Raw genomic sequence first — 19,639 nt, forward strand, 5'->3', positions numbered from 1 at the left:
ACGTGATAAAGGGGCTATTTACAATTCTTTGAAAATCAGGTTTGCAGTTTACTGTATCTGCATTGATCTGTATGCATTGCATTAGTATCAGTAATACCAGTAAGCATGTTTAGTCGTTAATGGTCATGCTGATAGAAGTTTTTCAGATTTTTTTAATTGTTTACTTAATTAGTGAATGTAAAAATATGGCAACTGACGAGAATTCGTGGAAAACGCAAAGTTTCCGACAAAGTGTAATTGCGAAAATGTAAGTTAATTCATGATAATATCATTCTGATAATACATATTACAAAATATAATGATAACAGTATCGCCCATCGTATATACTGAATATTTTCTTTACAGAGATGAAGTTGTACAAACGTCTGGAATGCCCACTACAAGAAATAGCATTGATATGGAAAATCATGTTTTTCAGAAGGCAAAAACTAGGGTATGTTGTACTTTTTTTTCTTATTAAATTTACTTTGTTGACTTTTCCAGTTTAAAAATTATTAAGTAATTTCATGACTAACATAGACTTGTCTCATTGCAGGAGGAATATCTAGGTTTTGTTGCCAGGTTGATTCTACATGTCAGAGAACTCAGTAATATATATTTGCTTTATTACATAGAGTTTAAAATAGAAGTATTTGTTAAATGTATATTTCCATTTTCTTTTTAGACTCCAAGAAAGGTGCAGGAGGTGCTGCACCAGGTACAGGTGGTACAGGAAATCAAGGGATGCCAGATCCAATTGGGGCATTGCAAACATTGGCACGCCAGGGAACTGGTATTAATCAAATGATGAGTATGAGTGGACCAGGATCTAATCCTCAAGGAATAATTCAGCAACCACCTACCAATACTGCTACCAATCGTAAGTTTACATATCAACATTGTAAACTTTTGTTAGAAATAATTATATCTTTAGCAGTCTGCCTAAAAATTTTTATGTTTATACGTTTTTGTGACCACTGAAATGTGTATCACTTGTTAGGATGAATCCTGTATACTATAAATATCAAATGTCATTGGTTGTGATATAGATATTATAAACAGAAAATTCATCTGTGCCACATCCACTTTTATAACAAAAACTGATATTCATAGTGCATATAATGAGGTATATTATCTTAGTTACTAAAATTTACACAAAGATGTATCTTGTTTTGAGAAACATGACCTCAATAATAACATTGCAAGTTCTCCAACATTTATATGTCAAAAATCTATGGAGAAGGTATGGTTACTCTAAGAAACTTGCAACAGATACAAAGAGTAGTATTTGAATCTAGAATTTTCTTTCTTGGAGGGAACTATTCTAAAAGTATAAACTTTAAATACTCTGTAATATGTAGTATCCTGAATTGTTAATTTTATTGAATATTTTTTATTTTATAGAACAGAGAAACCTAACCTAACCTAATTACTGTTATTACAAAATTATAATCATTGTTTATTGCTAAATCTTGTGTCATATTTACAACAAACTCAGAAAAATGTCGAGACTGACTAACAGATATTACTCACAGTATGACAGTTCCATAGAAAGTTATTCTCTTTATGATTCTGATAATTCAGTTGAATATAAAAAATTAATGAATTCACCATCTCAAGTCGAATTTCAACAATATATTCAACGTAGAAAAGATGAAGAAGCATTGCATGAATCATGGAAACATACTATCAGTTACAGAAAAAACTTTGCAAAAGTAATTGAAGAGCAATGTGGCATGAAAGTTGCCTTAGCAGATGATCGAGTTTGTTATCATTATAAACCTATTGTTACTGGATCTTCTTTAAAAGGCATCAAATTTAAAATAACACTCGCATATATTCAATTATTACGAAAATGGTACATCAGTTTAGGACGCACTCGATTACCAGAAACTATAAATATTAATAATGAAATAAAGAGAGGCACTCATGATCCTGTTGGACAAAGAGTTCTTAAAATGGTAGATAAAGTCAAGATTTTGTTAGATACCTTTGCACGAAGATTAGTATATGTGTACCAAGTAATTGATAAAGTGAAAGAAACATATAGTGATATAGAATTTGAAGTAAATAAATCACTGACCATTGTGAAAGTATTGCTGAAAGAGAAAGGGTGGCCAATGGATATAGAGAAAACAAGTTACAAAGATATTATTATTCTAAAGCTAGAATTAGATGAAAATCTACAAATTGCAAGCCTTGCATATGAGTATATATGCAAACAAGGTGCATCGCAAAAATTGAAGGAAATGTGTGTACATAAACTCGAAAAGAAGTTAAAAATATTTTTTGATTTCCCTCTAATGGAAGCATTTGAAATTTTCATTAGAAATGAATATTTCGAACAAGTATCATCTTCATCTTAATTATATCATTGTAATATGTTTAAGTGATTGAATACGTACTATATTTTTTTATATTAAGTTGTTATTATATTTGAAATTGATCAGAAAGAAGATGTTTATCTATCTATAACTTGCATATGTTATTTTTTATCACGTTTTTCGATGTATTCTTACTTCTGTTTACATAAATAAATAATATGTTCAACTGAATATGTACGTTGATTTTACATAACTATAAATTTATTCGCAACAATTAATTTAATTTGTACTAACGATTTTCGTTAGTATTGCAAAGTCTAAATCAACGTCCTGGGCAACCTATGACCATGCAAGGTATGCAAAATAAAATGCCAGGAATGGGTATGATGCCTGCCCAAACCAGTGGTCCGATGGGTCATATGAGTTCAATTCAGACTATGCAAAATAATTCGATGTTAACCCAGATGAATCAAATGGGGCAAGGACAAATTCCTCCGCAAATGAATCAAGTAGTCCCTAATCAAATGGGACAAATTACTCCAGGACAAATGCAGCAAAGCATGCAGGTATACATATCGCGAGAAGGAGTATGTATTTTCAATGATTGTAATACAAATATACAAATAAGTAACAAAATACGTATTTGTTTCAGACTCAAATGCAGAATCAATTATCAGGTCAAATGGGTAATCAAATTGGTGGATCTATAAGTGGAATTCAAACTAGTATGCCACAACAGATGAATCAAATTACTTCGGCGCAATTAGGTTCTGCTCAAATGCAACAATTAAATCATATGCAAAGAAAAGTATGTAAATGAAAAATTAATATATATATAATTACGCGCGAAAATATTTTGAAACGTTCACAAGTATTTTTACTTACAGTCAGGTGAAATGATAAACACTGGATTTCCAGGTCCTCGAAACGTTACAGCAAATCAGTTTTTACGACAAAGTCCGTCACCGTCGGCTCCAAGTCCAGCTGGTTTAGGGGCACCATCGAGGTTATGTTCTGAAATCATTTGTTAAACATATTAGTATTAATAGATATTTAAATGATATTATATTTGCAGTAATCAGATGGTAGCTTCTCCAGCGTTAGTTCCATCTCCGAGCCCGCAACATGCTATAATGGGAGGACCTCAACGATCTGTAGGTATGTTTAAAGAATTTGGAATCTAAGGTAATCTATACTTTCAAATACAAATGAAAAAGATAATAAATAATACGCGTTCAACTAGGTATGGCACCATCTCCTAGCAGTTCTTTGAACACTCCAGGAGGTGTGGGCGCTACTCCAAGTCCGCAACAAGAAGATCAAGCGTATAGAGATAAAGTTAGACAATTGAGTAAATACATTGAACCTTTGCGAAGAATGATCGCCAAGATGGGTAACGATGGAAGTAAGTAAATTAGGAAATATAATGACGTAGTACATATTAGGTAATATATATAAATATATATCACATTTACTTCCTTTGTAGATGTCGATAAATTAAGTAAAATGAAGAAGCTTTTAGAAATTTTATCGAACCCTAGCAAACGTATGCCGATGGATACACTGTTAAAGTGTGAGGTAGTCCTTGAAAAAGTGGACGTTAAACGTAGTGATGCTAGTGTTGGGCGAGTATCAACGTTAAAAGAACATCATTTCTTCAGTCCACTTTTGGAAGCAGTAAGCACGCACCTTCAAAGCCCAGTGGTCAACCATACGTTACAACGTACCTTTGGTCCATGTCTAGAAGCTTTATTTGGTCCAGAAATAAAGTGTGTAATATTTATATTCTATAAAGAACTATCTATTAAACTCCATGGTACCATTAATGAAATTTTCTTTATGCAAATAGGAATTTACCACCGCCATTAAAGAAACAAAAAATAGAAGAATCTCCTAGCGATATACCAGATGTATTACAGGGAGAAATAGCACGATTAGATCAACGATTTAAGGTAACTTCGTTACAAATATATTTCTTTCGTATAATACATATATGGATATCATATTTTATAGGTTAGCCTTGATCCAGCGCAACAAAATGGATCCAAGTGTATTCAATTAATATGTTGGTTGGACGATCGTCATCTTCCATGCGTTCCACCAGTATCGGTTACAGTTCCTGCTGATTATCCCCTAACGCCTCCGCGTTGCGTTATGGCGCCTCATGAATACGCTACTACGTTCCTATGCGCTGTACAAAAAGCTCTAAACGCGCGTATAACGAAGCTTCCTCGTCGTTTTTCTGTATCTCAATTATTGGACACCTGGGAAATGAGCGTGAGGCAAGCCAGCGCACCTTCGCAAACGCCTGTTACTACAAATACTGTATTAATGGGATTATAGTACAATTTTTTATGAATATTTTATAAACTCATCTGTATAATTTCTCTTTGACGCGTATCTATGTTTGCATGTTTGTTTTTCAATGTAATACTGATGTAAATATTTTTAATGCAATAAGTCTACAGATACAATGTACTGTACAAAAAGTATGGTAAAATCACGAACATTTATCTACGAATATTTACAACATATAAAGAAAAAAAATGTGTATTTCCAAAAATATATATGCATGTACGTTCTTATGTAAACGAATTTATTATTGAATCCCATATCCTTTGACTTTGATTTACTTAAAATATTTATGAGATAATCGAGGTTACTTGATTATGTAATCATGTATCGTAATGTAATAAATTTAAAAATTCGTTTTTTTGTAAAAACACGATTTTGAAAACGGTATGGCTAGAACTGTTTTCCTAGTTACTATATGTCACGAACATCAAAGGTTCTGACAAGAGTTTCATCTCTATAAAACTACTCTGTGGTTTTGATTTTAGAAAGTATTTCTATATTTTCAGTGATCGATGCACGTATCCATAGTAATGATGGATATGTATAAAATGGTATAAAATAGAATTATATCGGTTTATAGGTTGACTTGGAGTATTATACGACAAATCACTTACATCGTACGAAACTGATCGAAACTCGATCACAATGTTCAGTATTATTTTTTTCATTCTACTATTGACCAAATTTTACAGTACTTATTGCGAAAATTTTGATATCGATACGAATGGATATATTGTTTACTGTCCGTGTATGGGTAAGATATCACATTCTTTCATGTAATCTTGTTTCTTATAGAATACAATTACGCATTCAAATGATTAATTTGACTCTGTATCGTAGGAAGATTTGGAAATCAAGCAGATCACTTTTTAGGTGCTTTAGGATTTGCGAAAGCAATAAATCGTACTCTGGTTCTACCACCATGGGTTGAATACAGAACTGGAGAAACTAAATCAGTTAGTAATCGATATTTAACTATCACCAAATAGTTGTAGTTGTGATGATTGAGTATTTTTTGCTTATTCCTCAGATACAAGTTCCTTTTGATAAATATTTTAATGTTTCACAAGTACAAAGTTGCCATAAAGCAATAGTAATGGAGGATTTCATGGACGATATTGCTCCAAAAATATGGCAACCTAAGGAAAGAGTATGTAAGTCTTGAATGTTAAATGAAAAGATTAGATGCCCTTCTGAGACATATTATCGCTTTCAGCTTTCTGTTACTCTGCACGTGGTAAAAAAGATTCATGTAATGCTAAAGAGGGAAACCCGTTTGGTCCATTCTGGGACACATATAACATAGATTTTGTAAAATCAGAATTTTATGGTCCTCTTCATTACGATGTCTATCATACAGACATGGCTGTACAATGGCGAAAGCGATATCCTGCAGTAAGTTGGCCGGTATTAGCATTCACAGGTGCACCTGCTAGTTTTCCTGTTCAATTGGAAAATAAAAAGTTACATAAATGTCTCCAATGGAATACGGCAATGCTCGACGAAGCGAAAGCATTTATAAAACAAAAATTGTCAAAGGGAGCCTTCATTGGAATACATTTGCGTAACGGAATTGATTGGGTATATATCTATTACTTATTGGGTACTGAAATATAAATAAAAGTCTATAAAATAAATACATATTATTTCATTCGTTACAGGTTCGTGCTTGCGAATTTATTTCAAGCACGCCAAATCTTTTCGCTGCTCCTCAATGTCTTGGTTATCGAAATGAACGCGGAAAAGCAACTTCCGCTATGTGTCTACCATCGTTCGATTTAATAGTGCGTCATCTCAAACGTGTCATACGCAATGGTAACGACGTCAAATCAGTGTTTGTTGCATCCGATAATAATTACATGATCGAAGAACTTACTAAAGCGCTGGCACGTATGGAAGTAAGGAATTGGCCAATATATTTCATAATAATACGTGTTACATTCCAGGAAAAGATATCGAACATACATATATTTATGGAATGATCTTTTTACATTTATTCCAGGTATCAGTTTTTAAACAAGATCCGCCTGCATCGCCCCATTTAGATTTAGCTATTCTAGGAAGAGCAAATTACTTCATAGGAAATTGTATTTCTTCTTTCTCAGCTTTTGTTGCAAGAGAAAGAGAAGTTAAAGGTTATCCTTCATTCTTTTGGGGCTTCCCTACAGAAAGATCTTCGTATTCTATTACACACGAAGAATTTTAATAAAATATCTATTTCTTCCACATACTTTCATTCCTTATTTGTTAGCATACTAATTACTGTACCGTCTCCATTAAATAACAGAAATCCTGGAAGTATAATCGAATTGAATTCTTTTTAATGTACAGTGAATTCGATCTCTATTTATGTAATATATATTTTGTATGTATGCATGTATTTTCGTGTTAAATACAGTATTATTTTTTAAAACCTTTCTTTACGTGAAGAATGGCCTCATTGAATCTTAAATTACTTTTTTATATTAAGGAATTATGTATCGACTTTATGAAATATATTCTAGACTAGCTTTATTGTTTAAACTTTTAAACCATCGTAGTTTCCCTTGTGGGTTCCCGCTTTTTTGCTCAAATCAATAGCCATCTAGTGATGAAGATATAGAACTAATTTCCAGAGTTTGGTCAGCGCCTCTATCGGGAAAACGTCCAAATTTGTCCTCGAATAGTTTTTATTTTTACTGCTAGATGGCGCCATTATCAGTGTTATTTACCGACATGATGGTAATGTATCGACAGGTCGGTAAAACACACGGTAAACAGCGCCATCTAGAAGTGAGGAAAGGAACTATTGAGGACAAACTTGAGCGTTTTCCCGATAGAGGCGCTGACCATACTCCGAAAATTAGTTCGGCCTTTTCACCGCTAGATGGCGACACAATTTCCCGCGGGAAATTTGAATGTCTTTTTATTTAATTATATAAATGCTTCATTAAAAGCATTTGAAGCTACAATTTAATAGTTTATGATTTGCTTTCGTATAAATTAAGTTGTTTAAGATCTTGTTGCAAGAAGAATAATGGCGAATAGACGTTTCTCTAATTTAATTATGGGACGTGCTTTCGATGTGAATAATATTCTCCGCTTAGGTCAACTTCAATCACCTTAACTTGCCTGTTGAGAATACAATTTCAACAGACTGACGCTTACCAGAGACTTTATTTTACACTACGCAGAGATATACGCATAAATATTTTCTAATGTGCGACACTTACCTTAGTAGAACGTTTCTTTTTAACCGACTTCGAAAAAGGAGGAGGTTACTCAATTCGATATGTACATTTTTTTTTTGTTATGTGTTTCTTTCGGGGAATCAGTGAAAAATATTTTTTTAAAAATATTACATTAGCGTTTTATTAGAGAAAATGTACAGTTACCTACTTTCGAAGTAAGAAAGCTATATTAGACTAATTCGTTTGACTTTACACGGGAATTACATTCGCAGTGTTACGCTCAACGAATCTTCCAATGACTAAATACTGGGGATAGTTCAGAAAGAAAAAAGGTATGCCGGACAATTTTTCATGTTTAGATAATGGAAGCAACCATCACCATAAATAGTAGATATATCTTTATATATATATTATATATATATCGTGATTTAGGATACTCGCATACATATATATAATATATAACAGTGAACATATGACGCGGTTATTGTGAACCCTTGGGAGGAAAGTACGGAGGGCTAGTCATTGGAGGAGTCGTTCATAGAAATACAAAACCGACCACCAGGAGATGTGGTCAGAAATGCGTTCCAATTGACCATTATAAAATTACGTTATAAAATAATAATTATCCTAGAAGACTTATGATAGGTGATAATCAGGAGATGGTTCAGCTACAGATTCAGTAGTGAACAGCGGATTTGGGAACTCTGGTGGATGTGGCAGTGGTCCAGCAGTCTTTGGCTGGCGACGATACGCCATTAGCCAGCATGATACAGCAATAGCTACAGCGACTAGTGCCAGGAGTGCTGTAATTACTAATGCTATCACAAAGCCGACCATAGAAACACATATGTCCTCCACTCTTTGCGCCGAAGCTGAAACGATAAACATGACGTATTAGTAGAATATGCTGATAAATAAATTCAAAGGTCACCATGGAAGCCTCGGTTTAGCCAGGCGATTTTAATGATATGTTTATTTACTTTCTGGTGCGTTCCCTGGATGCCTTTCTTCTCTTCCGTCCAGAGTGAATATCAGATTCGACTGAATGGTTATTTCTTCTCTAAGTTGTCCCTCAAAGTTGTCCGCGATGCTCAAAGACGTGTCGTTTACTTCGGACTCCACGTCTCGTCTACGGCGACCAAACGCGTTGTATCCTCGGCAATTCACCTGAAATACCGGTCCGAAGGTTACTATCGCTTCTAAATCGCTTAGATGCTCAATAAACGACTCGAATGCAAGGATGGAAGTACTAACGGGTTGACAACGTCCAAAGCAAACGCGGATATTGCACTGGAATCGAATATTATCGCTACTTGGGAACTTGAACGCGTTGAAGCTGGCCATCAACGCCTGCGTTTCAGGATTCTGCTCCCACTCGCCAAATATCGTTGGGTCTGTCGCGCATCCGTTCTCATCCGTTACGATGTACTCGTTCTCCAGGTTGTCCTCCATCGTCTTGGCAACGCAATTTCGAGCGAATCCACCGTAAATACCTGAAACGCGAAGGTTACGATTCGTAGAGCAGGTTAGAACGCGTGTGGTCCGCAACATTCTCGACAACTACGCTCGTAAAAATATTCGCTACTTCGACCCAACTGTTGTATACTCACTGGAAGGTTGGACTTCGACTTGCAGCATCAGATTATCCCCAATTTCGGCGGAGTTGATCTCGTTTCCGCTCTGGGTGACGATTTTCATCAAGCAGATCGGCGGTGGACCGGTGTTTGCAATGGTACCAGTAGTTGTCAGCATAGAGATATTAAATCCGAGCGTGACGTTCTGTTCACCGGTTTGGTATATGCATTTTATGTGATAGGCTTGTGCCTTGTACGTCATCAATTTAGGATGCTTTTGTATAACCAGTACAAAGCTGGCTTGTCCCTGAAAGCGTAGAAAGAGGATGAAATTTGTTAACGTTAAAAAGAGACAATCCTACAGTCCTTTGTTCTTCTTTGCGACGGTTGAGTTGGTGGTCAGAAATATATATACATTTCCAAGTTGTTAACAACAAGAAAGTTATTCGTACCCATAATTAACGACAAGATTAAACTGAACGAGTATCGGCATGTTTCATAGCAAGACTAATATTTGATTCAAAAGTAAACCTACGTTTACGTGTATCAGTCCGCAATTTCCAAACGCCACCTTGAATATTTCGGTCTTGTGCATGGTTTCCGAAGAAATGGAAACGACTCGTCTGCACTGTTCGTCTTTGCTGCGACCTTTGACGTACAAGACGCCGTCGAATTCGTCGTCCAGAAGGTGTATCAGAACCTGTACCCCGTCCGACAAGCAGCTGACGATTATGTCCGGTCTGGGGAAGTCGGTACGCCCTCGGTTTATGTTGTCTACTGAACGAAATCTCCGTTAGTTCCGGAAACATTTACGAGTCGAGGAAATTCTAAGAAGAAATCTGTCCTTACGACACTGATTGTAAGCGTTTCCGCTGTAGCCGCTGATGCACGTGCATACAGCTTGATGACGGGTGGCATTGCAGAGAGCATTCACGCCGCACAGTTGCGCCAGGCAAGGATCTTCGCAGGTTCGGCTGGTCGGGTCGCAGTGTCTGTTATCAGCGCAGTCGTCGTCGGTTCTGCATTCGATGATGTCGACTAAAAAAATAATTCCATTAAGAGTTGATTCGCACATAGACGAGACAGACAACGGCAGGATCGTTTAGATTTCGTTGTACCTAATTTACAATATCCATTGGCGTCCAGTCTATACCCGTGTTCCGTTGGACACACGCAACGACCGTACTCGTCGATGATCATGCCATTTTCCAAAGCGCACACGCAGTATCCTTCTTCGTTGACGACCATTCCAGCCTGTTTGCGACAGGGTATGCAAATGTCGTTCTCGTCCTTAGCCGAACCGGGTAGACAGACGCAGTTACCGGTCTCGTCGCGGACTTGGCCTTTCTCTACCGGACAGACGTCGGCTGCAAAACGAGAAGACGCGTTTAGAGTAGTTCCGAGAACGGTCGTTCGTTCGAAAGCTGACAGATCGTTGAAATTACTCTTTTCGCAGCGGACGACCGCGTTTCCTCTGTAACCAGGGATGCACTCGCAGATCATGGTCCTCACAGGGCTCGTGTCTAGAACCTTGCAGTCCGCGTTCACTCCGCAAGGCTCGATCTTCACGCATGGATTGATGCACTCGCCGTTGAAGCAGGCGGTCTGAGATGGACACTCGTTGTCTGCTTTACACTTCTCTGTGACTGAAAACGAAAACTTCCAAGATTAGCCAAACGATCGACACCCTATAGTGTCGTACTAATGTCGATTCAAAGGTGGTACTAAGCGAAACTTCCAAGTGTAAACCGTGTCCTTTGGACGAGACAAAGGACAAGGCCTCGATTAGTATCGATCACGTAGAACTACGTGAAAGCCTCGAATATATCAATGTAGATTCGTACGTTTGGTACATCCCGAGTTAGCGTCGCCGATGTAACCAGGAGGACAAGCGCACTCGACCACGTGGTTGTAAACGTTGCAATCCAGGTTACCAGTGCAAGGATTCACCGTGCACGGATTCTCGCAGCGGCTGTTGATGCAGGCCTTGTTCGTGGGACAATCCGAGTTGGTTCTGCAGCCGAGGAGAGTGCAACCGACTCTCGGGTTCCCTCCGAGCCCGGGTGGACACTCGCAGATGGCTTTGTGGTTGATACCGTGACACTCGGCGTTCTTGCCGCAGGTTGGCGGCGATTGCGAGCACACAGGAACGCAGCTGTGTTGTACACAGGCGTGCGATCCGCTGCAATCGCCATCGGTGCGACATCCGACAACTGGAAAATCAAATTCAGCTGTGGTAAAATTTTCGTCCAAATTTTTGTTTATCGCAAAGTATAGCCAATCGAAAACCGATCAACGTTTGTTTAAAATATTTTTTTCACAGATTATCGCGAGTACTCGAAAAATCGTGTTACGCGAGTAACCTGTATATTCTACTAGGGTTGAAAGGGTTAAGGTTCGAGGTTCTCCCGCCTATTTTCTTACCTTTGGTGCACGCCACGTCGGGATTTCCGTCGTAACCCAGTTCGCAGGAGCAAATTGGCTTGTGATCGGCGACGGTGCACTCCGAGTTAGGTCCACAGGCGCAAGGATTCTTGCACACGGCGTTCACGCACGACTTCTCCGAAGGGCAGTCGTTGTCTCTGGTGCATTCGATGGGGAGGATCGGTTTGGTGGCTCGACAGGTTCCGCTGCCGCTGCTCACGTAGCCGCTTGGGCACACGCAGACCATGGTGCGAACAGGGTAAGTTGGTAAGACCCTGCACTCGGACGGTTCGGTGCACGGCTCGATGGCGGTGCAAGGATTCTGGCACTTGTTGTTCAAGCAGGCCAGGGTATCTGGACAATCGCCGTCCTCTTTGCACTCCGGTCTGTCCTCTGGCTTGCAGTTTACGTAAGGATTGCCCGTGTGTTGGGCTGGGCAACGACATATGGGGAGATGGTTGAAGACTCGGCACTCGGCCAGTGGCGAACAAGGGTTGCTGTGGACGCACGCGTCCACGCACTGCAGATTGATGCAGGAGTGATCGCCGGGACAGTCTCCGTTGCTGTAACAACCGATCACTCTGCAACGGTCCAAAGCGTTTCCGTGGTAGCCCTTGCGGCAACGGCAGTCGGCCTTATGGTTATTGGGGAAGCATTCGGCGTTCACGCCGCAAGTGTCGGACACCAGACAAGGATCCACGCAGTGGTGGCCAACGCAGGTCTTGTCCAGGGTACAGTCGCTGTCCGATCTGCACTCCACGGAGTGGCAGACGATGTCTGGATTACCCTGATAGCCTTCGTCGCAGGAACAGACGGGCTTGTGGTTCCTCACGCGGCAGACGGCGTTGGTGCCGCAGTTGCAGGGGTTCCTGCACTGTCTGTTGACGCAGGCCTCGCTGTCTCCGCACTCGTCGTTCGTGGTGCAGGTACCGATGGTGGTTATTTGAACTGGAAACACGGACGATCGTTAAGCGTTTAGCGTAGAAGAAATTGGACGCTCTTTTTTTTTTACGTACTCTTTGATAGGAATTTTCAAGCTCAATTTACATCATTTCATTCGCCGTCGAAAACCATATACTGGACCATTTATTAAGTAACCAAAAAAAAAAATTAATTTCAAAGGTTACAACGAAAATAAATCCGGAGAGGATTCGTGAATTTGGCAATGTTAAAATATTAAATACCACTACGGATGTTAAGTTATTTCATTTTTAATAGTCTCGAGACAAAATTTCGACTTTATAGAAATTTTTACGAGCCTTGGCTCGGCAACCGATGCGTTAAAGAGGCAGTTACAACCCGAACTGAGATCATTCTTACTTGGTCTACAGACACCGTCGACGTCGGTGGTCCAGCCTTCGGGACAAGTGCACGTCATCGTTCTAACAGGGACGGTGTCGAGTACGTTGCACCGAGCGTTCTCCGGACAGGGTTTGATCACAGGGCACGGATCGATGCATCTGTTCTTGATGCACACTAGTTTGTCGGCGCAGTCGATGTCGATTCTGCATTCTGGTTCGTCGAGCTCCGTCGTAGGACGATGCTCGCAGTAAGAGTACGGGTTTCCGATCGGCAGGTTATCTGGACAACGACAGGTGGCGAGGTGATCCTGGACGTAGCAAATGGCGTTCTGCGCGCAAGGGGAGTCCCCTATGCATGGATTCACGCAGCGTCCGCTGTCGCAGGCCAAGTTTCGAGGACAATCGTGATCGGTGCTGCACTCGATCCTCTCGCAATGGACCTCGGGATTGCCTAGGTAGCCGGGACCGCAACGACAAACTGCTCGGTGGTTTTGGCCGTAGCATTCACCGTTGATAGCGCACTTGTTCTCGAGGATGCAAGGATTCACGCACTGGCCGTTGTAACACGTGGCTGCGTCGTTGCACTCGCTGTCCGATTCGCAATCCACTGCGACAACGAGAATTCGTTGGATTTACAATTATTTGTCATAGCTACTTTTTAAAGTTTCTGAATATTTTGTTCGTTTTTCCACGAGATGTTCAGGGTTAAAGAAGAGTAAAGAAGAGGAAGAAAGGAACTTACGTTTGAAGCAACCGAGTTGAGGGTTCCCGGAATATCCAGGCGGACACACGCAAGATGGATAGTGATCCGCGACGTTGCAGTTCGCGTTTGGACCGCAATTGCAGGGATTGATGCACAAGCTGTTGACACAGGCAGCATTCCCCGCGCAGTCGCTGTTCGACTGACACTCTGCCACGATGCTCGCTGCGGAAGAGAAATATTTACGTATGTCTCCTTTTTATTTTTTTTTTTATTGTGTCAAGGTAATCGGCGGTACACTTACGCGGTATGCAATTGATTCTGGCGTCGCCCTCGTAGTTGACGGGGCACCTGCAGATCGGCACGTGGTTGTTCACGTAACAGAGGGCGTTTCTTCCGCAAGGATCGGCGACGACGCACGGATTCACGCAGAAAGAGTTTAAGCACTGTCTGTCGCCGGAGCACTCGCTGTTGGTGTAACACTCTGGACGTATCGGTGGCAGCGGTGTGACGGGACCTGAAGTTCATCGATTGCATCAATTGTATCTTTACTAGAGCTAGAAGTAGATCGATATTCAAATTAGTATCGGTTGAAACGTACTTCTGACGCACTCCAGGTAGGCGTTGCCAGTGAAATCCGGCGCGCACTGACAGATTCCTGTGTGAGACGTGGATTTGCATTGAGCGTTCAGCCCACACTGAATGGCGAGGCAAGCCTCGATGCAAGTTCCGCTGATGCACTTCTCCGAATTACTGCAGTCATCATCTTGATGACACTGAACGTTCGGTGATTCTGTAACACAATTGCCAATTTATTTCTGAACCTCGCAAGGTCACCGATAGATGCGTAACCTTTCTAATTCAGAGTTCGATTATTAACAGGGATATTCACCAATAATCCTGCATTGTCCATTTACGTCGGTGATTGTGTTAGGAGGGCAACTGCAGATCATCGTACGAAGAGGCACGGTGTTCAACACTTTGCATTCCTGATCGCCGGTGCACATGTTCGCGGACAGGCAAGGATCTTGACACTTGGCGTTGATGCAGGCCAGATACGACGGACACTCGCCGTCTTCCCTGCATCCCGGTTCGATGGAGACACCTTGAAGAACGCGAAACATCCCCAATTAAAACGCCACCGAAGATTATGCTAAACTGCTAACCCTTTGAAATCCAGATGTTCCGATTTCGGTAAAATTCTGTCGAATCTCGCTCGACACGGGACAGCAAAAGGGTTAATGTAATGGTAGCACGCGCGGAAGAAGTAGCTCACCGGTGCATTCGATGTACGGATTGCCAGAGGTTCCTGCGGGACAAATGCATCTAGGCTGATGGTCCCTGGCGACGCATTTGGCTGTGTCCGCACAGACCTCGTCGTCGCAAACAGGTCTACAGACTCTATTCAGTCTGTCGCAGGCCTCGTGATCGGCACAGTCCTCGTTGTAGTGACACACCGCCGAGATGCAAGCTATTCGCGGGTCACCCTGGGTACCTCGCGGACAGATGCATTGCGCTCTGTGCGAGACTGCGACGCACTCCGCGCCACGACCGCATGCAATGTCGTCGACCAGACACGGAGTAACGCAGTTGCTGTTCTGGCACGTTTTGTCGTAGGGACAGTCGCTGTCTGACTTGCATTCAGCTGAAAAAGATTTTCGGATTGTCATGAATATCACTGTAGATACCACACGTAGATACATGTTTATATTTAAATAAAACTCACGTTTGAAGCACTGCAGTTGAGGATCACCCGCGAAGTTCTGTTGACAGTGACACGTCGGATGGTGGTTCGTCGTGACGCACTCCGCGTTTAATCCACACTGCGAGCCCAGGCACGGATCCTGGCACAGCTGATTTATGCAGGCCGCGTTGGACGAACAGTCGGAATTCGTCGTGCAGTCAGGGAATCCGTCGGTGCCTCTGTAGCAGTTCATGAACGGATCGCCGGAGAATCCTGTATTACAGTGACACTGGCGACGGTGATTCTCCACCGCGCATTCTGCATTCGATGCACACGGGCTGATGACGCAAGGGTTGATGCACCGTTGGTGCAAGCAGGCCGTGTTCAAAGCGCACTCGGAGTCGGATTGACAGATCGCGTCGAGTTGTTTGTCCACTGGAAATAACGAGAAAGGCGAGGTAATGGTAAAATTCTTCGTGACGATAGTAATAAACGGGTCGATTAGTCGGTAGCTGAACTTTCGTTCGATTTTTACCTGGGATGCAAGCGATGGTTGCGTCGCCAGCGAAATTTGGCAAGCACTCGCAGATCATCGTCCTCATCGGCAAGGTATCCACGACGGAGCATCTCGCGCCAGCGATGCAGGGTTTCGTTTCGACGCAGGGATCTTTACAGATTCCACCGAAGCAGCCCAATTTACTGGGACAGTCTCCGTCCACTTGGCATTCGGGTTGCGGCTCTATCGGTTCTGAAAAGAAAGAAGCACGAGCTTCGGACGTTGAACTCAACATTGCGCAAAGAAATCATCCGGAATCGTAATTACCCATCAGACACGACGCGTAAGGATCGCCAGTGTAACCTGGCGGGCATCGACACGTAGGACGATGGTAGACGACGGAACATTGCGCGGATATCGGGCAGTTGCAAGGGTTCACGCATCTCTGATCTCGACACGCTAACGAAGCCGGACAATCGTCGTCGTTGTTACATTCCGGTCTCTCGCAGATTTGGTACGGATTGCCCTGGTATCCCTCGGGACAGTAGCATCGCGGTCTGTGATACCCGTCCGACGCGCAAAGCGCGTTGGTGCCGCATTGAGTCACCAAACAGGCGTCGATGCACTCGTTGTTGATGCAAGATTGAGTCAACGGGCATTCGCCGTCCCCGCGACACCCAACTATAAAAGGACACGAAGCATCGTTGTATAGAAGGACGACGAATCGCGAAATTGTCAGAAAGGTTGGTCGAAAACGTACTCTTGCTACAATATTGCTGAGCATTTCCGGTGAAACCTTCGTTGCAGACGCACACAGCTCGATGGAGCAGCACTTGGCAGCGGCTGTTGTAGCCGCAGGAGTCCAACGTGCAAGGATCCACGCACCTCTGGTTGTAACAGGCCTTGTCGTTGGGGCATTCGGAATTTTGCCTGCACTCTGGCGCCGGAACTAGAGGAACAAGATACAGAAATATTAATAATCAATATAAACCTCCGAAGAGTTTCCTGATTTCGAGAAACTCACCATCGGCTGGTGGAACGACGCATTGTATCCTGGCGTTCCCAGTGAAACCAGCTGGGCAGGAGCAGACAGGCTTGTGGTTAACCGTTTGACAAAGAGAATTGATGCCGCAGGCGTCGATGCAGGGGTCCTTGCACTTTTGAGCGAAACAGGCTTTGTCGCGTGGACAGTCGGTGTTGATGACGCACTCTGGATAGATGCACACCGCGACGCCGTTTCTGACTTTGCACTCGCCGTTGTAACTGCACGGAGACGGACTGCAGGGATCGGTTTCTGAAAAAAAAAAAAAAAATGGATAATCATTCGTTCCATTTACTCCAAGCAATCGGAGCTGTAGCTCTATTCACGCCAACGGTTCGGTAACGCTTACCGAATTTGCTGGTGCATTCTTCGAACGGATTGCCGATCAACGGGGGTGGGCAGCTGCAAAGAGGACTGTGATTGATCGCTTGGCAGACCGCCTTGATTCCACAGACGTTCTGGGTGCAAGGATTGATGCATCTGTTGTTTATACAAGCTTTGTCCCCTGGACAGTCGGAGCTGATGACGCATTCTGGACGACAGCCTGTGACGCTCGAGGCTACTCCTTGAAGACCAGGCAGACACTTGCAAACGGCTGTGTTACCGATCTTCTCGCAGAGGGTGTTTGGACCGCAAGGAGAGGGAGAGCACGGATCTTTTTCTCTCGGTTCTGAAAAACGAAGAATGAATTTTTTAGTAAATTTCTTAGGTCTGGTTTAGAAGATGTTTAAAGGTTCGAAGATGTCTAGGAAGAATCCTTTTAGTTCCGTGCTTCGAAATTACCTTCAGCTCGACAAATGGTGAACGCGTCCCCAATTGTTGGGGCCGGGCAAGAGCAAATGGGAATGTGATTCGACACGAAACAGTTGGCTCCGACGCCGCACGTTCCAGAGCAAGGATCCTGACACTTGGTCTTGATGCAGGCTTGAGACTTCGGACAGTCGGTGTTCGCCAGACACTCCGGAACGCAGCCGTCGTACGCGTTTCCTCTGTAATCAGGCAGGCACTCGCAGAACGCGGTGTTGTACCTTTCCCGACAGTAAGCGTTGCTGCCGCAGGGTGAAGGGTTGCAAGGTCTCGATGGCGTCGGTGGCGCAGGAGTCGCTACAATAGAGTCGCAAAACGAAACGATTAATCTTCCGGCTGTGACGCGTTCGTTCGTCGATTAGTTCGTGAAACAGAAGCCGTATATACGATCGAGGAAAGAGTTAATTTACAAGAGAACAGTAAACATGACGGAAGCTGTACAAGAACACGCGAACGAAGATGTGACTTTACACAAGTTGTGAGAGACGACGGAGAATGAAAACGTGTATGAAAGAGATTTCGTCAGATCCGAAGAGAGTGGCGGAAAACGAAAAGTATCGCGGTGCGTGATCGTTGGTGCAATCCTTTTTGTACAATCTCTATACAATTATTTGTCTATACAATTTCTATACGAAAAGTATTGCAGCTTGTGATCGTCGTGCGATCTTTTCTATACAATTTCTATGTACAATATTTACAGGTAAAAATACTCGATCGACTTCCTCGTTAAAATTCGCGTTAGAACGGTTCGCACGGGATGTACTCTTACTCGTTATCGGGGAACAAACTGTGACCGGGTCCCCGGTATATCCTTCGGGACAGACGCAACGGATGTAATGCATGGCGACTTGGCAGAGCGCGTTAGGGCCGCATAGTCCTACACAGGGATCGCTACACTTCTGCTTAATGCACGCTTGGTTTCCAGGGCACTCGCTGCTCACGAGGCATTCGGGTCTACAGTTGGGAGGTGACCCTACGAACTCGGGCAAGCAGCTGCAGGAAGGTTTATTGTTGGGTGACACGGTGCACTGGGAGTTCGGTCCACACTGCGCGGTATTGCACGGGTCCAGGCTGGGTGCGACGTCATTGGGTTCTGTTCGTTCACAAATGTCGGGTTAATACATGTCTGAAATGGTTCAAGATATACAGGGTGTCCCAATCTTTTTATCGGTCAAACTTTGCCAGCGTGTTCTACGCGCAACAGTAAGAAAAAAACTGTTTAATGAACATGTACTCTTAAATGTTTTATTAAGGAGTCATAGTCAACACAACGCTCCTTAATAAAACATTCAACTATAACTCCTTAATAAAATATTGAAGAGTATACGTTCGTATAAAATTTTCTTCTTACTTTTCCGTATAGAACACGCTGGGCAAAGTTTTGCCGGGCAAAACTGGGACGGAGGACATCCACGGGTTACTTACTTATGGGGAAGCAGCTGATAAACGGATCGCCGGAATACTGGGCGGGACAGCTGCAAATGGGGTTGTGATTTCGTACCGCGCATAAAGCGCCCTGACCGCACGAGTTCTCGCACGGGTTCCGGCATCTCTCGTTCACGCAAGCTCTGCTCTGCTCGCAGTCGGTGTTCACGAGACACTCGGGCCTGCAGCTGGGAGGAGCTCCGAAGTATCCGGGGAGGCAGGAACAGGAGGCTTGCTCGCCGAATTCACGGCAAACGCTGTTGGGTCCGCAGGGCGTGGGCTCGCAGGGTTTCACGCGCTCTATCGGGACAACAGGTGCAACAGGATAGAGTTAAAAGGTGACAACGGGTGTTTCGGG

At 42.7% G+C, this 19,639-nt stretch overlaps 3 protein-coding genes across 3 annotated transcripts in view; 2 read left to right on the plus strand and 1 right to left on the minus strand.

Annotated features, from left to right (window-relative positions):
* Window positions 1-32: 32 nt before the first annotated feature.
* On the plus strand, window positions 33-4,888 carry LOC128880843 (mediator of RNA polymerase II transcription subunit 15). The gene is made up of 12 exons (XM_054131333.1): window positions 33-247; window positions 346-433; window positions 536-587; window positions 665-859; window positions 2,610-2,869; window positions 2,956-3,111; window positions 3,191-3,309; window positions 3,379-3,461; window positions 3,547-3,708; window positions 3,790-4,072; window positions 4,153-4,255; window positions 4,317-4,888. The coding sequence occupies exons 1-12, from the start codon at window positions 120-122 to the stop codon at window positions 4,644-4,646; spliced, it is 1,959 nt and encodes a 652-aa protein (XP_053987308.1). The 5' UTR covers window positions 33-119; the 3' UTR covers window positions 4,647-4,888.
* A 261-nt stretch (window positions 4,889-5,149) lies between these two features.
* LOC128880719 (GDP-fucose protein O-fucosyltransferase 1) lies at window positions 5,150-7,076 on the plus strand. Its single transcript, XM_054131082.1, has 6 exons — window positions 5,150-5,412; window positions 5,499-5,614; window positions 5,689-5,812; window positions 5,875-6,239; window positions 6,320-6,556; window positions 6,661-7,076. The coding sequence occupies exons 1-6, from the start codon at window positions 5,304-5,306 to the stop codon at window positions 6,862-6,864; spliced, it is 1,155 nt and encodes a 384-aa protein (XP_053987057.1). The 5' UTR covers window positions 5,150-5,303; the 3' UTR covers window positions 6,865-7,076.
* A 661-nt stretch (window positions 7,077-7,737) lies between these two features.
* The window catches only part of LOC128881671 (uncharacterized), a 113,142-nt gene continuing 101,240 nt past the window's right edge, over window positions 7,738-19,639 (minus strand). The window contains exons 144-168 of the mRNA XM_054132961.1: window positions 19,282-19,581; window positions 18,626-18,949; window positions 17,833-18,153; window positions 17,399-17,719; window positions 17,032-17,301; window positions 16,768-16,956; window positions 16,335-16,688; window positions 16,047-16,259; window positions 15,554-15,946; window positions 15,104-15,472; window positions 14,720-14,932; window positions 14,429-14,620; window positions 14,132-14,344; window positions 13,870-14,052; window positions 13,147-13,734; window positions 11,827-12,774; window positions 11,247-11,615; window positions 10,848-11,048; window positions 10,521-10,769; window positions 10,252-10,440; window positions 9,938-10,176; window positions 9,439-9,709; window positions 9,083-9,321; window positions 8,809-8,995; window positions 7,738-8,700 (exon numbers count right to left, since the gene is read on the minus strand). Coding sequence (XP_053988936.1) covers window positions 8,465-8,700; window positions 8,809-8,995; window positions 9,083-9,321; window positions 9,439-9,709; window positions 9,938-10,176; window positions 10,252-10,440; window positions 10,521-10,769; window positions 10,848-11,048; window positions 11,247-11,615; window positions 11,827-12,774; window positions 13,147-13,734; window positions 13,870-14,052; window positions 14,132-14,344; window positions 14,429-14,620; window positions 14,720-14,932; window positions 15,104-15,472; window positions 15,554-15,946; window positions 16,047-16,259; window positions 16,335-16,688; window positions 16,768-16,956; window positions 17,032-17,301; window positions 17,399-17,719; window positions 17,833-18,153; window positions 18,626-18,949; window positions 19,282-19,581 — 7,571 coding nt within the window. The 3' untranslated portion in view covers window positions 7,738-8,464. The remainder of the gene's footprint in view (window positions 8,701-8,808; window positions 8,996-9,082; window positions 9,322-9,438; window positions 9,710-9,937; window positions 10,177-10,251; window positions 10,441-10,520; window positions 10,770-10,847; window positions 11,049-11,246; window positions 11,616-11,826; window positions 12,775-13,146; window positions 13,735-13,869; window positions 14,053-14,131; window positions 14,345-14,428; window positions 14,621-14,719; window positions 14,933-15,103; window positions 15,473-15,553; window positions 15,947-16,046; window positions 16,260-16,334; window positions 16,689-16,767; window positions 16,957-17,031; window positions 17,302-17,398; window positions 17,720-17,832; window positions 18,154-18,625; window positions 18,950-19,281; window positions 19,582-19,639) is intronic.

Source organism: Hylaeus volcanicus, chromosome 8 (assembly GCF_026283585.1).
Source record: "Hylaeus volcanicus isolate JK05 chromosome 8, UHH_iyHylVolc1.0_haploid, whole genome shotgun sequence".
In the NCBI taxonomy this organism is placed as follows: Eukaryota; Metazoa; Arthropoda; class Insecta; order Hymenoptera; family Colletidae; genus Hylaeus; species Hylaeus volcanicus.

Coding starts and splice junctions, on each gene's coding strand:
- LOC128880843 (XM_054131333.1), top strand. CDS start 120: ATGGTCATGCTGATAGAAGTTTTTCAGATTTTTTTAATTGTTTACTTA. Junction 3,709..3,789: donor CAAGATGGGTAACGATGGAA/GTAAGTAAATTA, acceptor CTTCCTTTGTAG/ATGTCGATAAATTAAGTAAA. Junction 4,073..4,152: donor TTATTTGGTCCAGAAATAAA/GTGTGTAATATT, acceptor TTATGCAAATAG/GAATTTACCACCGCCATTAA.
- LOC128880719 (XM_054131082.1), top strand. CDS start 5,304: ATGTTCAGTATTATTTTTTTCATTCTACTATTGACCAAATTTTACAGT. Junction 5,413..5,498: donor TGTTTACTGTCCGTGTATGG/GTAAGATATCAC, acceptor TCTGTATCGTAG/GAAGATTTGGAAATCAAGCA. Junction 5,813..5,874: donor GCAACCTAAGGAAAGAGTAT/GTAAGTCTTGAA, acceptor TATCGCTTTCAG/CTTTCTGTTACTCTGCACGT.